The following is a 13,511-nucleotide window of genomic DNA, read 5'->3' as shown; positions in this document are numbered from 1 at the left end:
TGATTAAAAAAATCACAATTTCTCACCATGACATTTCAGCCATTCACTCTGGTTGCTGTCAAAATTAATCACATCATTTCCCAAAACTGACATCTCTTTCTTCCACAGTGTTACACAAACTGCCATCCTCTTCTACTCAGAAATTCATCCCTTTCTCTTAACAGTGACCTAGCCTAAGTCAGCCTTTTAAGATTCAGTCCAACAGTTAGCTTCAGAAGAATGCACAAGTGATAAAAGGTTGATGCTAAGGACAGAAACTGGGTGGCTGGAGGACAGAAGTGCAGAGAGACTTCCGGTTTATATTCCTATATATTTAGAACTATATAAACATATTACCTATGCAGATAATAAATTAATTTTAAACAGAAACCAGTCTATTTCCTCCCCATATCATGTCTAACTATGTCCTAAATTGTTCCAACAGTACCTTATATTTTACTCCATCACAGCCTATGATATATATGAAAGCATATATTTGATAATTATCTTCATATAATCTGAGTTCTCGGAGGGCAGGATAGTCTTTTTTTCTGTATCCCAGTACTTACTATTCAGAGAACATAAAAAAAGTTGAATGACTGACATACTGTCACTTTAAAGGTTTTCTTGGGTATTCAACCTACTTGATGAGTATCTGCAAGCTTTGTTTTTGTTTTGTTTTTTTGTCACATGATAGTCTGGTGGCAGAAAGGTTTAAGTTGGCAGCTACCTTATGAAACACGTTTAAATGTATCAAGTCATACACAGGGAATCTTAAAATCTGACCAAGTCTCAAATTCTAACTTTACGAATGACGAATACTGAGATAAGTTAAAAGACTTAACTAAAGAAAGTAAGTGGTAGAAAAGCCAGGATTAGAACCCAACTGCTATATGTTTTACAACATCATGACTTCTCTGAAACACTGTTTTGGCCTGAAACACTGTCTCCCTTTCTGTTATTATATCCATACACCAAGTAATTACACTTTCAGATAAAAACTGAAGACTCTTGGTATGATTTATAGCATGTTAAGGTGGGATCTGGGAAAACAGTTTGTGGACAATGAAATACTAACATTTCTGTAATGTATGTTTGCCATACATACTATATATGGACTGTATATAAACTACCTGCATACTTCATTTAATACTCTCCAACTGTTCAACACAGGCATTATCCCCATTTTTCATACGGGGAAACAAGGCGCTTAAAGAACTAAATAACCGCCTGAAGGTCAAATGCCTCAGGTATGCAGCACAGTTGGGATTTCAGCCCAGGCTTGTCTAACTCCACTGTCTGTAATGGTCATTCATACTATATGTTAATACATAATTAAGCACACTACTGATTTTATTTGACTGAGAGCCTCCATCTCCTTTTTTGTTTTTGTTTTGTTTTCAAAGGTTAGGTAGACCAAATACGTAGCAAAAATGGGTTTCGGATTAACTTACATAACTACTTAGTAAAACTTAATTCTAACTCTCCCTTAGAAATTAGTTGGTTTTAAACTTTGCTTTAGGTATCCTTCATTCAAAGTTTAAACAATTTTCTTGTTTAATAATGAAGAGGAACTGCCAACATTTCACACACACCAGCATTATTTACAATAAATGACCCATTAATTACAGTTTCTCTTCTATATTTAGTATTCTTTCATCAAATTTTAGTGAAAGCTTATGAACATTATTAAAATTATTGCTCAATGATCTGCAGAATTTTCACATAACCATCACTTATAAATGTGTAACTTAATGAGAGTTCATTCTTTTAAACAATGTTAGTTGTGTATGAAGAAATAAAACTAAACACTGAAATCTAATTTTGGGCTTTAAATTTGAGAGGTGAGCAATCCAGAGAAGCATGGATGAAATTTAATTCACCTAACTTAAAAACACATTAGGAACATACTTTTTAGAAATAAAAGCAGATAATGTATCCTTACTGTTACCAGCCAAATTTGAAATGCATATGTTAAAATATATTAAGAAAGTCACATAATGATATATAGGAAGGATATGAATTGGTTACTGTTCTTAAATCTTTATGGAGGAGTTTTTGCCCTAAACCATGCCAGATTAAGAATGTGACAAATATTGAGTAATTTGGTATGTTCAAGAATTGCTGTGGGAAAAACCCAAATTATACCAATAATTCAGGTATGCACATTCTTTGTAGATACCATAATTTGATTATACTATATTAAAAAAACAGCTTCAAATCACAAGTCCACTTGGTTTAGTATAAAGAACTAATTTAAAGGATTTATTCCAATTCAGGAATTTTGGTGCACATACCCCTTAAATACTGTCAACTATTAAGGTTTTTTCCTAAAAATCTGCTCTTCCCATTAATAAGAAATTACTCAGGAAACATCATCATTTGGGCCACATTTAACCAGGCAAATCCATTTTTATAAACCCTCTCCTCTTACTCATACTTAAATAGTTCAAGAGTAATGCAATTAAGAAATAAACAGTATCTGTTCAAAAAGTAAATACATACTGGTCTAAAACAATTATTTAAAAAAGGAATTAGATGCCTTTTCTTCACTAGTATTAAGTATTCCTATTCCTTCTGAGACTGTATGCCATGTCATTTCACTCTCTGCTTTTCTGTCTTGGTTATCTGCCACCACTCTCTACCTCTCCCCACACTGCCCAACTTCTGCTGTTTTAGGAAAGAAAAGTCAAGATCTTTTTATACTCCCCTATCAACCATTCCTCAGTAAAGAGACTAATTTTGGTTTCTTTACCATCTGATTGTTGGGGGTGCTCTTTGATACTAGAACACTAATGTGCATGACTACTTCTAATCTCTTCTACTGCACAAAAGGACTGTTAGCAAGTACCAGATCCAGAAATCCAGTGTCACGTTTTACTATTTCCAAATTAGTGCTATTAGAATTCTCCAAGAACAGATTACTATTACCCTTATTCTCAGGAAACAGAAAATACATATACCACAGTATCAGTACTATAAAAAAATGACATCTCAAAAAAGCAATTTAGTTCAAGATACCCTACTTCCCCTACAAGGAAGAAACTGTTACTAACCAGAGTGTGTCTTACCTACACCTACCCACTCTAGAAGCCCTTGTGTTTACTAAAGGTTATCCAATGTTCAGCCTATAGAATTTAGTTCATACATGATTTTGAACAATATATAGGTCATTGTTAATTTAAAAAAAAGTACCATACTGCCTACTGATACACTTTTGAAACATTAATCTTCTTGAAAATCTATGGTAATTTCCTTTACTTAGAGCCATGGTTATGACTAAAGTATATTTTGGTAATCAGCATGGCACTCTGATGAATCCATCAATTATCAGTTTTTATACTAAATAATAAGGTCACTCATACACAGGATTTCACACTTTGATTACAAAATCCTTGGTAAGAGTACCTAAGATAATATGTAGTGTTTGATTTAAACATCAACTGTAAAGCTGGATGGGCAAAATTACCTCCATTATTCAGTATCAATAAAGAAACATAAGCTCATAACACATAAAGATTCAACTAAGGAGCTTTCATTTGTAAAGACTAAATGCAGTGAGACTTTTAGCGCTCTCATAAGTACCTATAGATTTTACAATAAAGGTAAGAGTGACAGTTGTCTCTTTATATACATTTACATAATCTCACTTAACTATCAAGTTCAAAAACCTGCACAAGTATGTATGTATATCTGAGATACATATATAGCCATACAAAAAATCTGTGTATTTATAGCACATACCAGGATACACCACTTAAAATTTAACAATTTATAATACATCAACAGTAGACATTAGCAAACTATACAAATAAAACCATTAATAAGATATAAAGACATCTGCCACTAAGGGATCCTTACAATCAGGTTTCCAACAATTTTTTGGTTGTAGCTGACAGTTCACAATTGCAGCCATTCATAACAGTTCCTGGAATGTGGCCTACAAGAGTTCACACTGGTCAGCTATCTGTGGAAAACGATCTGTACTGTGTTCCCTTTCAAAAGTGCCAGTAATATTTTGCACCTCTCCCCATTTATCAAAAAGGAGTCTGTTAAGTGTGTTGGTAGTTTAAACAAATTTTGTAACTTTCACCGTAAAAGTGGCTTTTTGTGCACTATATTTTCAACCATTATTATATTCTGTTTACACAAAATCAGTCTGAGAGAATCAACAACTGACTATAAGTCTTTCCAACGAGAAAGGCTAGAATATTTAACTTTACGGCAATTAGTAATATAACGTCAATAGGCAGTGTTAACTGAACTTGAAAACATTTCCTTGCTTTCTATATATAATCGTCAGCCCTTCTAAAGGCACATTATTAAAATGTATTAATATATAAGTCCTCTTTTTAAAAAAGGAGTAAGTCTCAAAATGAAGCTTTGTAAAAGGCAATGGAGCCAAAAACACCACGAGATAGAGTTTTCAATATATCAGACTAAAGAACCTCAATCATTTTTGTTAATCTTCCATTTTCCTTCCTTTTCTCAAAGAACGAGACTATGTTTACTAACATATTAACTTTACATAAAAAAAGCAAACTGTTTACAAAATTTTCGGATCTGAAATTTGTCAAGCTATTCACAAAGTTAAAGTCATAATTACTCAAAACCTCTCACTCCAATGTTTGCATCTAAATGGCTGCAACTAAAATTGTATGTAGATTTTAATTTAAGAAGGCAACCCCAAATCACCGTATTAAAATTATGATTTTTGTTGGTATGGTTTCCTCAAATATAGTTATCTCAGTAATTTAAACATATGCCTAGAAAAACTGTGTTATTTAATTTCAAGCATACAATTTAAAATGCCCTCTTCCACAAAGACTTTCCATTAAAAACAAAACAAAACAAAAAACTATTTCTACTTAATGGATTTATTCCTTCACCAGGTGTGTTGGTCTAGTGACAAAATAGTCAAATGTGTAAGATTACATCTTGAAAACTAGCATGTTAAATTAAAAACCAGTCAATGATTATAACAAAAATTAGAAATGCAACATTGGTAAACAATGCAGATTTTAAAAGACTGGGTGGGGGAGGGAAATACCATATTTAAGATATGACTGCATACACATCAAAACCCCTGCACTGGATTAACTATTGCCAATTGATAAGAACAGATACAGTAGCAGCTGTAGCTCATTCACCTTCCGAAATAAAATCTTAAAATTATTAACATTTTTAATAAAGAGGATGAATAATTGCATCTTTGAGGTCATACCTAAAGAACACATTCCAGAGTTTCCATTTGTCAACATAGCTCTCTGCTTCATGCCACATCATCATATTAAAATTCTGGGGAATTTTATGTGAACTGCATATGCTTTAAACTGAGAGGCATGAAAAGGAGAGAAAAATACAATTTTCATTCATAGATGGGCATGTGTTTTACAAGGGGGGTGTGGTTTGGGAAACCACTCATTTCTTGAGATATGGAGGCAATGTACTTCAGGAACAGAGGCAAGCAAATGGTTATTTACGAACCCATCAGAAAAAACTGGTTTCTGGCAGCTAGAAAAGGGGTGAACAAATAAACTCAATCTGCATTTTAGGTGTGTCCCTATGTGTGAAAAGTGAAATATGGGAGCAGATGTAAAGAGGGATTTTTCTGAATGGCTTGTGGAATCAAGTTTTTTTACTTGGTAGTCCCATCCATATAAAATTTCTCAATGACTAGCTAGCTGAGCTCACTTATGGACACGTGGTATTCTCTAAGAGTTCTCAAATGGAAAAAAGACTCCCAACAAGCAAGTCACCTACAAAAAAAGATGAACTTTGAATTACAAAAAGCAAAAAATATGATTTCATGAGTATTTTTCAAACCACAGAAGTATGTAACAAAAATACAAGGCTAGTTGAAACTGAAAAGTTAAGAATGTGAAGGAACTAAGAAGAAACAGAAGAAAAAGTTTTAACAGATCTCATTGTTCTCTATACCAATTACTCTAGAAATCCATAATCTTTAAACATATCTGAAATCAACCTTGCTCAAAATAAAACCCAACAAATAAATGCCTAACTGTAAAGTACCTGAAACCTCTGTAATTTTTAAATGTAATTCTAAAGCTTGTAACAAGTCAGTTTTTAAAAATGTGCAATATGTCAAATTTTCCTGTGGTATTTCCTGAAAATCACTTAAAATCCTCACTGAACTATAACCAAACTTCAACTGTTGTAGAATTGGTATGGCAATACACCAATTTTCACTTAAACCATTAAAAAAAGCATCCCTTAAGTAAAGAGGGAGCCAATTGGTGACAACTATTAACACTTTTACTATAAAATTACTCTAAGAACTGTCGCTTTTACTACTGTCAGAGTCTCATTTCATACTTCCCATTCTGTAGTTAAAAAAAAAAAAAACTGATGGAAGATAACATCTTTCCAATATACTTTTTACTTAAAAAAAAAAAAAAAAAAGAAAAGAAAAAAAGAAAAAAGAATCGTAAAGTCACCGGGAAGCCTCCTGACCTTCTATGTTCTTATATTTAAAAGGCTGGAGGATGATAGGATCTTCAAAGCCAGACTTGACATTTCACCATTCTCTCTCCAGCCTTTGCAGATACACTGGAGGAGATTCCTTACTTACATGGATCTTTCCCTACTAGAAGACCTCCGGTTTTCCAGAATGGGAAACTTCTAATTTTATGTCTTAGTCTCCAAACTCAAACTGACAAAGTGTTCAAGTGTAACTGTTACCTAAGAAAAGGACAGTCCTATGGGGCATAATCTACTAGTTGCCACCTGTAAATCAAGAGAATTAAGTTTAAATCCACTTTTCTGAATGAACAAATGTTGTGTCCTTACCCAGTTGTGCTTTTAAATGAATGTGACAAGACCAATTCCCTCATTACACCTTCACATTAGCAATCTAAAACTATGCCTTTTCAAGAACTGATAAATCAACCTTACTAAACACAAACTAATTTTTATACTTAAAAACGCTAAGGGACTCAAAGTTAAAAAAAAAAAAAAAAAAGAACTTTCCTTAAGTTGCATTCTAAACTAAAATGTTTGGTCAAGCATTCCTATCAAATATTTTACGTAAGATTTCCATACCTGTCTTCATCACCATCAACAGGAATAGCTATGCTGAATACAGAGGTGGCCAGACTGTTCATAGGTGTTAACTGAAGGGGGTTTGCCAGGGCATCTGCAACAGGAGGCTTCACAACAGGCTTATTTTCAGCAACGAGAGAAAGTGGTGGTTGAGGTAGGGGTTCTGATTTTCTTCTAGTATCGTCAACTTGCCCGACTGAAGGTTGGGTCTGAGTCTGAAACTGGCTTAGGTCAGACTGTGGTAGACTTGTTGGTGCACTGGGTGTGCCTTGCGCTAAGGGCAGCCCAACATGCTGGATTATGCTGCTGCTCCTGCTGACTGGCGTATGGCTGCTCAGCTGCTGCGGCTGGACCAGAGGCGCGGGTACATTTGGCATAGTAACAGAGGTGGTAGACACACTAGGCACGCTTGGAGCGGGCACGGCTGCAGGCACGTTTGGAACTCCGGGCAGCACGGCGTGGGGGCCGCCAGGCACGGCTGACGGCGCACCACTGCCACCCATCTGCGGCGGAGGCACGGACTGGGGCTGCCCGGTCCCAGGGGGAACCAGGCCCGGCGGCACGGCGCATCCCACAGCAGCCAAGGGCACTCCGGCCGGCTGACCAGGCGCGGCCTGTCCGCCCGGCGCGGGTCCCGGCCCCGGGGCCACAGCTTCACTGGGCAAGGAAGACACGCCCATTATCTGCGCCCCCACCGAGGCAGCATTCTGGCCCGTGCCCACTGGAAGGCTGGCAGCCGTGGCAAGGCTCGCTCCGGCGCCGGTGGAGGAGGGCTGCGCGGGGCTCGGTGGCTGCAGGCCGGCCACGTGCTGCGGTAGGTACTCACTCTGACCCGCGGGCTGGACTGGCAGCAAGTGTCCCGGCGGTAGCTGAGGCTGGGGGTACGCGAACGGCTGGGGCTGCTGCGTCGCAGGAGCGCTGACGGCTGGGCCCGGCTGCTGCGGCAGGGCCACGCCGGGCTGCGTCAGGGTTACATTCGTCAGCGGCAACCCCTGTCCGTTGGGCCCCTGCGGGAGGACGCCGGGGCCCGTTCCCTGGGGCTGGCTCGGCTGCGGGGCTGCCATCATTTGCTGCGGCCCGGTCGCGGCTCCCGGGAACGCCGGCACTGGAGCCGCGCTTTGAACCACAGCCCCACCTACGGGCGGCGGTGGCTGTGGCTGTGGCTGCCCAACGCCAAAACTCTGCGGCTGGGCCGGGGCGAGCTGGCTCATTTTCTCCGACGGGGGTAGCTGTGACACAGCAGTCAAGGAACTGTCAGTTCCCGAGTCGGGCCCATGCGCCCCCTGCATGGAGGCCACCACCACCACCACCGACCCTCCGGTGGCGCCCAGGCCGCTGTCCCGTTCCGCAGTCTGGTCGAAAGTATTGCTGTGCCTAATGCAATCCCCGGACCTGGTCAGGACGCTGCTGTCTGAATCCCGCTCATAGTATTCCATACACGTCCATCGGCCGCGGCGGTAGGGCTCCCCGCTCCCGTGGTCCAGCTTGATCACCCGAAAACGGGAACTACAAGTGGTGGGGGGCTGTGATGCGGCTGCGGTCCCTGGCCCGGCAGACGAGCCCGCGACCGGCGGGGCACCAGGTGCCCCGGAGGAGGGGGCCGAGGTGGCGGCCGCCACCAGGGTACTGGCCAGCGCCCCAGCCACGCTCCGGGCCGAAACGGCTCCTCCTCCGTTGGCGGGAGCAGCCGCCGCGGCAGCCAGCTGCCCGTCCAGGAGGAGGTTTGGGGAGACGGTCCCGGGAGTCTCCGCATCCCCAACATTGTTCAGCGTCTCTTCCGAGGAGCTGCGCTCGCAGACCTCCTCAGGGCCATAATCCGTAGCCCGAGAAACGTCGAATATCTCGGAGGAGACGTCCTCTGTACGTGACTCGTCCGGGTCGTCCAGGCTCTCAGTGTCCTCGGTGATGCTAGTGGCCACCTGGGCCGTGGTGACACTAGTGATCTGGAAGCAGCTCTTCTTCTTGGCCGGCATCTTGGACATGGTGAGGAAAGCTGGAGCGCAGAGAGGCTCGCCGGCTCCTCTGCAATCTTGCCGGAAACCAGGAAGGGCAGAGCAGGGGCCCCCAAAGACAAAGTCCGAGTCCGCGCTGGGGTCTGAGGCCCGCCGCTGTTAAGAGTCACTGGCTGATCCGGACGCTAGCCGCTCTGTGAGACATCCTCCTCCCCGTTTCCTTCTGAGTCGATCTCTACGGCTCTGCCCCCGTCGCACTCGCGCGGCGGCTCCTCCTTCCTTTTCGCCTCCCGCAGCCGCGGCGCCTCAATTCAATCCCCTCAGCGGCGGCGCGAGCGCGATCCCAGGGGCGGGCCGCCTGCTTTCTCCTCCAGTCTCCGGGGCCGCCGTGGTAAGTCCAGCTCGGCGCTCGGCGCGGTCAGCAGGCCTTGGCTGGGGGTGGGAGTGGGAGGGCGCAGGGGAGGAGGCAGCGGCGGCGGCGTGAGGGGCGGTGCTGCCCCGCTCGGGCTCCTCAGGCCAGTACCGGCGTCAGCTCTGGGCTCTCGGACGCTGAGGGAAGAAGAGGAAGGAGTGGCGAATCTGGAGCCGGGGATTCCTGATTCAGCCAGGAGCGGCGGGCTGGGGCTGGCTGAAGGTCCGCGAGCGGGCGGCGGAGCTTCGGCGCGGGCGGGCGGCCCCCTCCCCGGCTTTAGCCGGAGCTCAGCCCCAGGGACATGTCGACTGTCTCTGGCGGAAACCCGCTCCGGGGGAGGGGAAGCCGGCTTGGTCCTCCCCTTACAGGGGGAGCCACCCCGCGGGCGGCGGCGGTCTCGGCCTCCCCTCGCGGCTCCTGAGAAGAGTGAGGGGCGGCGGCGGTGGTGGTGGCGGCGGCCGACTGACTGGCCGGCGAGCGGAGGCGCTCCGGCTGTGTGAGGTAGCGGTGGTAGCTTTTTCGGCTCCTCCTCGGTGCGCCCGGTTCGCAGAGCCTGGAGAAACTGAAATTCAAACTGCTGAAGCGGCGGCTGCAGCTCCCTCCCCTCGGCCAAGATGGGGCTGAAATGGCCGCGCCAGGGATGCTGGGAGGAGCAGCAGCCCCGCTGCCGCCGCCGCTGTCGACTAAAATGCCGCCGCTGCCGCAGCCACCGCCAGCGCCGCAGCCGCCGCCGTTCCGTGACGCACCGGCGTCGTGACGTCACCGCCCCGCCCCCTCCGGTTTCCTGCAGTTTCGCGTGGAGGCTTGAGGGGGAGGCGGTGGGAGGGACTAAAGGTTAAAAAAGGGGAGCGTTTTTTTTTTAAAATTTAAAAATTTTTAATTTAAAATATACGCTGTAGGTCTTTTAGACTTGAAGAGCTGAAGACTCTTAAATCCCAATCCTAGAGAAGCTTACAACAGCGCCAGTCGGTTTTGTTACGAGACGCTGGAAGACTGGATGGAGGTCATGTGCTGTGTCTAATGTTTAGCAAAATCTTACAGAAACAAGGGCGATAGAAGTGGGGGTTAGGGAGATTTAGTCAGGATAAAGAGGGAGACCAACGGAGGAAACGAATCACTTAAAAAAGGTCTTCTGGAAATAAATGTTGACCACTGTAGTAAGAGGAGTGAAATGTTGAGAGAAATGGGGATGATTAACCAAGAATAGCAAGCCAGATTGAGTCAGAAAACTGATCTTTCAGCCAGAAATTCTGTCTCCAACAATGGCATCAGGAGATGGTTACTTGCCCAGGGTGAGGTCAGTTTGAAAAAAGATTAGGGGTTACCAACATATCCCTAATTTTCCTGAGTTTTGCTGTGATTTCAGCATTGAAGAGTTCACTTGAACTCTTGAGACTGTTTGTACTTTCAGCACGAAATCAGCTTATGGGCTCCATAAATGTAGAACCTACTGCGTTAAATGGTTATAGTTCTTTCTTTTGTTTATTCTAAAACTCTTAGTTGGATCCAGCCAGAGTGTTACATGGTTTGAATTGGGTCATGAACAACCAGAACAAGTCAGTTCAGAGAGCAGCTATGAAGTACTGGAGATTTTATCATCTTTTAGCTACTTTCTGGCGAAAGAAAGTGGTACGGCCATTCTCTTAAACAGTTTTAAAAAAATGGGGAAGGTGGCTCTTGAACTTTGACACATTAATACATATCTAAGTAAAATGCAAGAAATCTTGCGGGGGGTGGGGATCAAGATTTCATATCACAGCTTTAGCAGTCATTATCGTTATGACATATAAATCAGTTAATCATTATACTCAGTTCTCTAATCTTTGAAGAGTAGAAATACTTTTTATGCCTAAGGATATTTTGATAATGATAGTTTACAGAAAAAGTTTAGGTCCTTAGTTGTAAATAGCATACAGACACATGGCTTTTAACCATAGTAAAAACCATGTCCTCCAAACCCAAGTGAAGGAGGTCAGGATGTGAAATAAGACCACATAATAACATCCCTGTTTCTTAAGAAGATTGATTGGAGAGAATAAAGGAACAAAGTGTAATATTATGCTGCTATTGTGGCAGAGGTAGCTAATGGAATGTTTCATTTCTAAATCTGTAATTTTGGTAATTGTTAGAGATATTTTCCATTAATAAGATAGATCAACTGGTTAAATCAAATATAAACTTACAAGAGCTCAATTTAACTTCGGATTGATTTACTGTATTAAATGGTGGTCAATTTTGGAAAAATAAGTATGGGATGCCTCCTTGTCTCATTACATTATCTTATTACATAAACTTTTTGATTACTTGTTGTGATTATCTTTAATCACACAAAGGAAAAATCTAAAGTCATCTGTAAGATGATTTCTCCTTAAAGAACACATTAAGGATTTATTATGAAATGAAAGTAATAATTTAGAAGAGATTAGTAAGGGGCTATACTGTTGGTAAGAATGGGGTTAAAGATGTTAAAAGACATCTTAGCCTAAAATAGATGTATAAAGTTAAAATGTTTTATTTATATGCTTAAGAATTTCTGTGTGAATAAAATAGTTCTTTTGAAGGTAAGCTTTCTAAAAGTCTTAAAGGCTCTAGCTTCTTTTATACATTTGCTGCTTAGAAATATAGAGAATTTATTCCATAAAATTGCTATGAAGAAACGATAAAGATTCTGGTTGTTACAGATAGGTTCGAAAACATTTTATGGAGAAAAGAAAAACATAGAACTGTCATCAGACTACACAGCTATGTAATTCATGGTTGGCCCACAAAGGATTAGAAGCCTCCACATAACTAATTAAAATGTTAGGAAACCAGATGTACCAGTCAGTATATATGCTCTGGGTGTGTGTAGAAAGTTGACAGTAAGTAACATGGTAGCCTAACTCACTGGAACAGGAGAGATCTCTGGAGTCCTTCAAACCTCGAGACCAAGGGTCTTAATGCAATTATCCTGGCTTCATGCTTACACCCAAAAGCCACATGTGGAAATTGTGGAAATCCTTGATTACTGCTCCATAGCACCCAACTTGACTGTCCTACATCTGGTACTTCCCTCAAAGACTTACTTTAAAGCCATGTATGGAAGATATGTTTAGGAAGAACAATGCGGGGGGGGGGGGAGAAAAAAACAATTGCAACAACTTAGAAACTAAGGATGGTTTCCACCAATGACCAAGAAAACCAAAACCAAACCAAACAAACACCACAACTACTGTAGCAAGATTTCATCTTTTCAGAGTATCATACTCCAAATTCTACTAGGTTATTATCTAACCATATCATACCAGATGACAAATTATTTCATAGTCACAAGATCCTGGAATGTGAACTGCAGATACTCAAGAAAACCTTTTTTATTTTTTCAACAAGTACATAATACATTTAAAATAGTAATAGTACATTATCTAAATACTTTGGGATAGAGAAAATAAAACCACATTTATAGGAGAACTTAAGCAACTGCTTAGCTAAGAGAGGTAGTCCTTTAGAGTTAATACTATCAGTCAGTGACATTTATTGAGCCCTCCATGTGTGCATTAAGAATTGCACAGCCTGTATCCTAGCCAACAACTTTTTCTGGGATTTAGAAATAGCTTATGTTTACTTTCTACATTTTTTTTATCACTAAATTGTTAGAAAAATACAAAATGGAGGACTAGTTTTCAGATTCCAAAAAGCATTTGCTGGAAATAAATATCAGTTGTCTAAACAAGTAGTACTTGATTTATTACTATGATTTTCCTGGGGTTCCATTTCTGAAACCATATCTTACTAATAACCCCTTGCAGTGAGGCCATTGCATAATATTATCTGAAAAGTCAAAAACAAAAACAAAACAACAACAAAAAAAACTGCAGTGAAAGAAGAATAAGCCTAGTGGAATTCCATAAATACTTTAATGAAAGAAAACAAAATCTCATTGAAATGCACAATATCTTCATCATTTCAGAGCGAATGATGTGTGTATAATTTTCACATTTAAGAGAAGTTCTATTAGATAGTCTTCTAACATTCAATATACTATGAAACAATAGTGTCTTTTTTAATAGTGAAGATTCTCTTGAGTCCCAAAGGTCTTTGAAGTTCAGGCAAAATATAGCAATCCG

The 13,511-nt window shown here is 41.5% G+C and overlaps 1 protein-coding gene across 5 annotated transcripts in view; it reads right to left on the bottom strand.

Moving 5' to 3' along the window:
- The window catches only part of TSC22D2 (TSC22 domain family member 2), a gene marked incomplete at its 5' end in the record, with an annotated part of 49,593 nt that extends 39,419 nt beyond the window's left edge, over positions 1 to 10,174 (bottom strand). For 3 of the 5 annotated variants that reach the window (XR_014298574.1, XR_014298575.1, XM_082682374.1), the window contains one exon: positions 7,042 to 9,023. Coding sequence is in view for 3 of the 5 variants with exons in the window: in XM_082682374.1 (XP_082538500.1) it covers positions 7,042 to 9,023 (1,982 nt within the window). Of the gene's footprint in view, positions 1 to 7,041 lie in introns of all 5 variants that reach the window. The other 2 variants (XM_082682373.1, XM_082682372.1) reach the window with 2 other exon arrangements.
- Positions 10,175 to 13,511: the final 3,337 nt, after the last annotated feature.

This window comes from Mustela nivalis (assembly GCF_964662115.1).
Source record: "Mustela nivalis genome assembly, chromosome: 1".
Taxonomy (NCBI): domain Eukaryota; kingdom Metazoa; phylum Chordata; class Mammalia; order Carnivora; family Mustelidae; genus Mustela; species Mustela nivalis.
The sequence above is the reverse complement of the archived record's forward strand: the minus strand, read 5'-3'. Positions and strand labels throughout refer to the sequence as shown.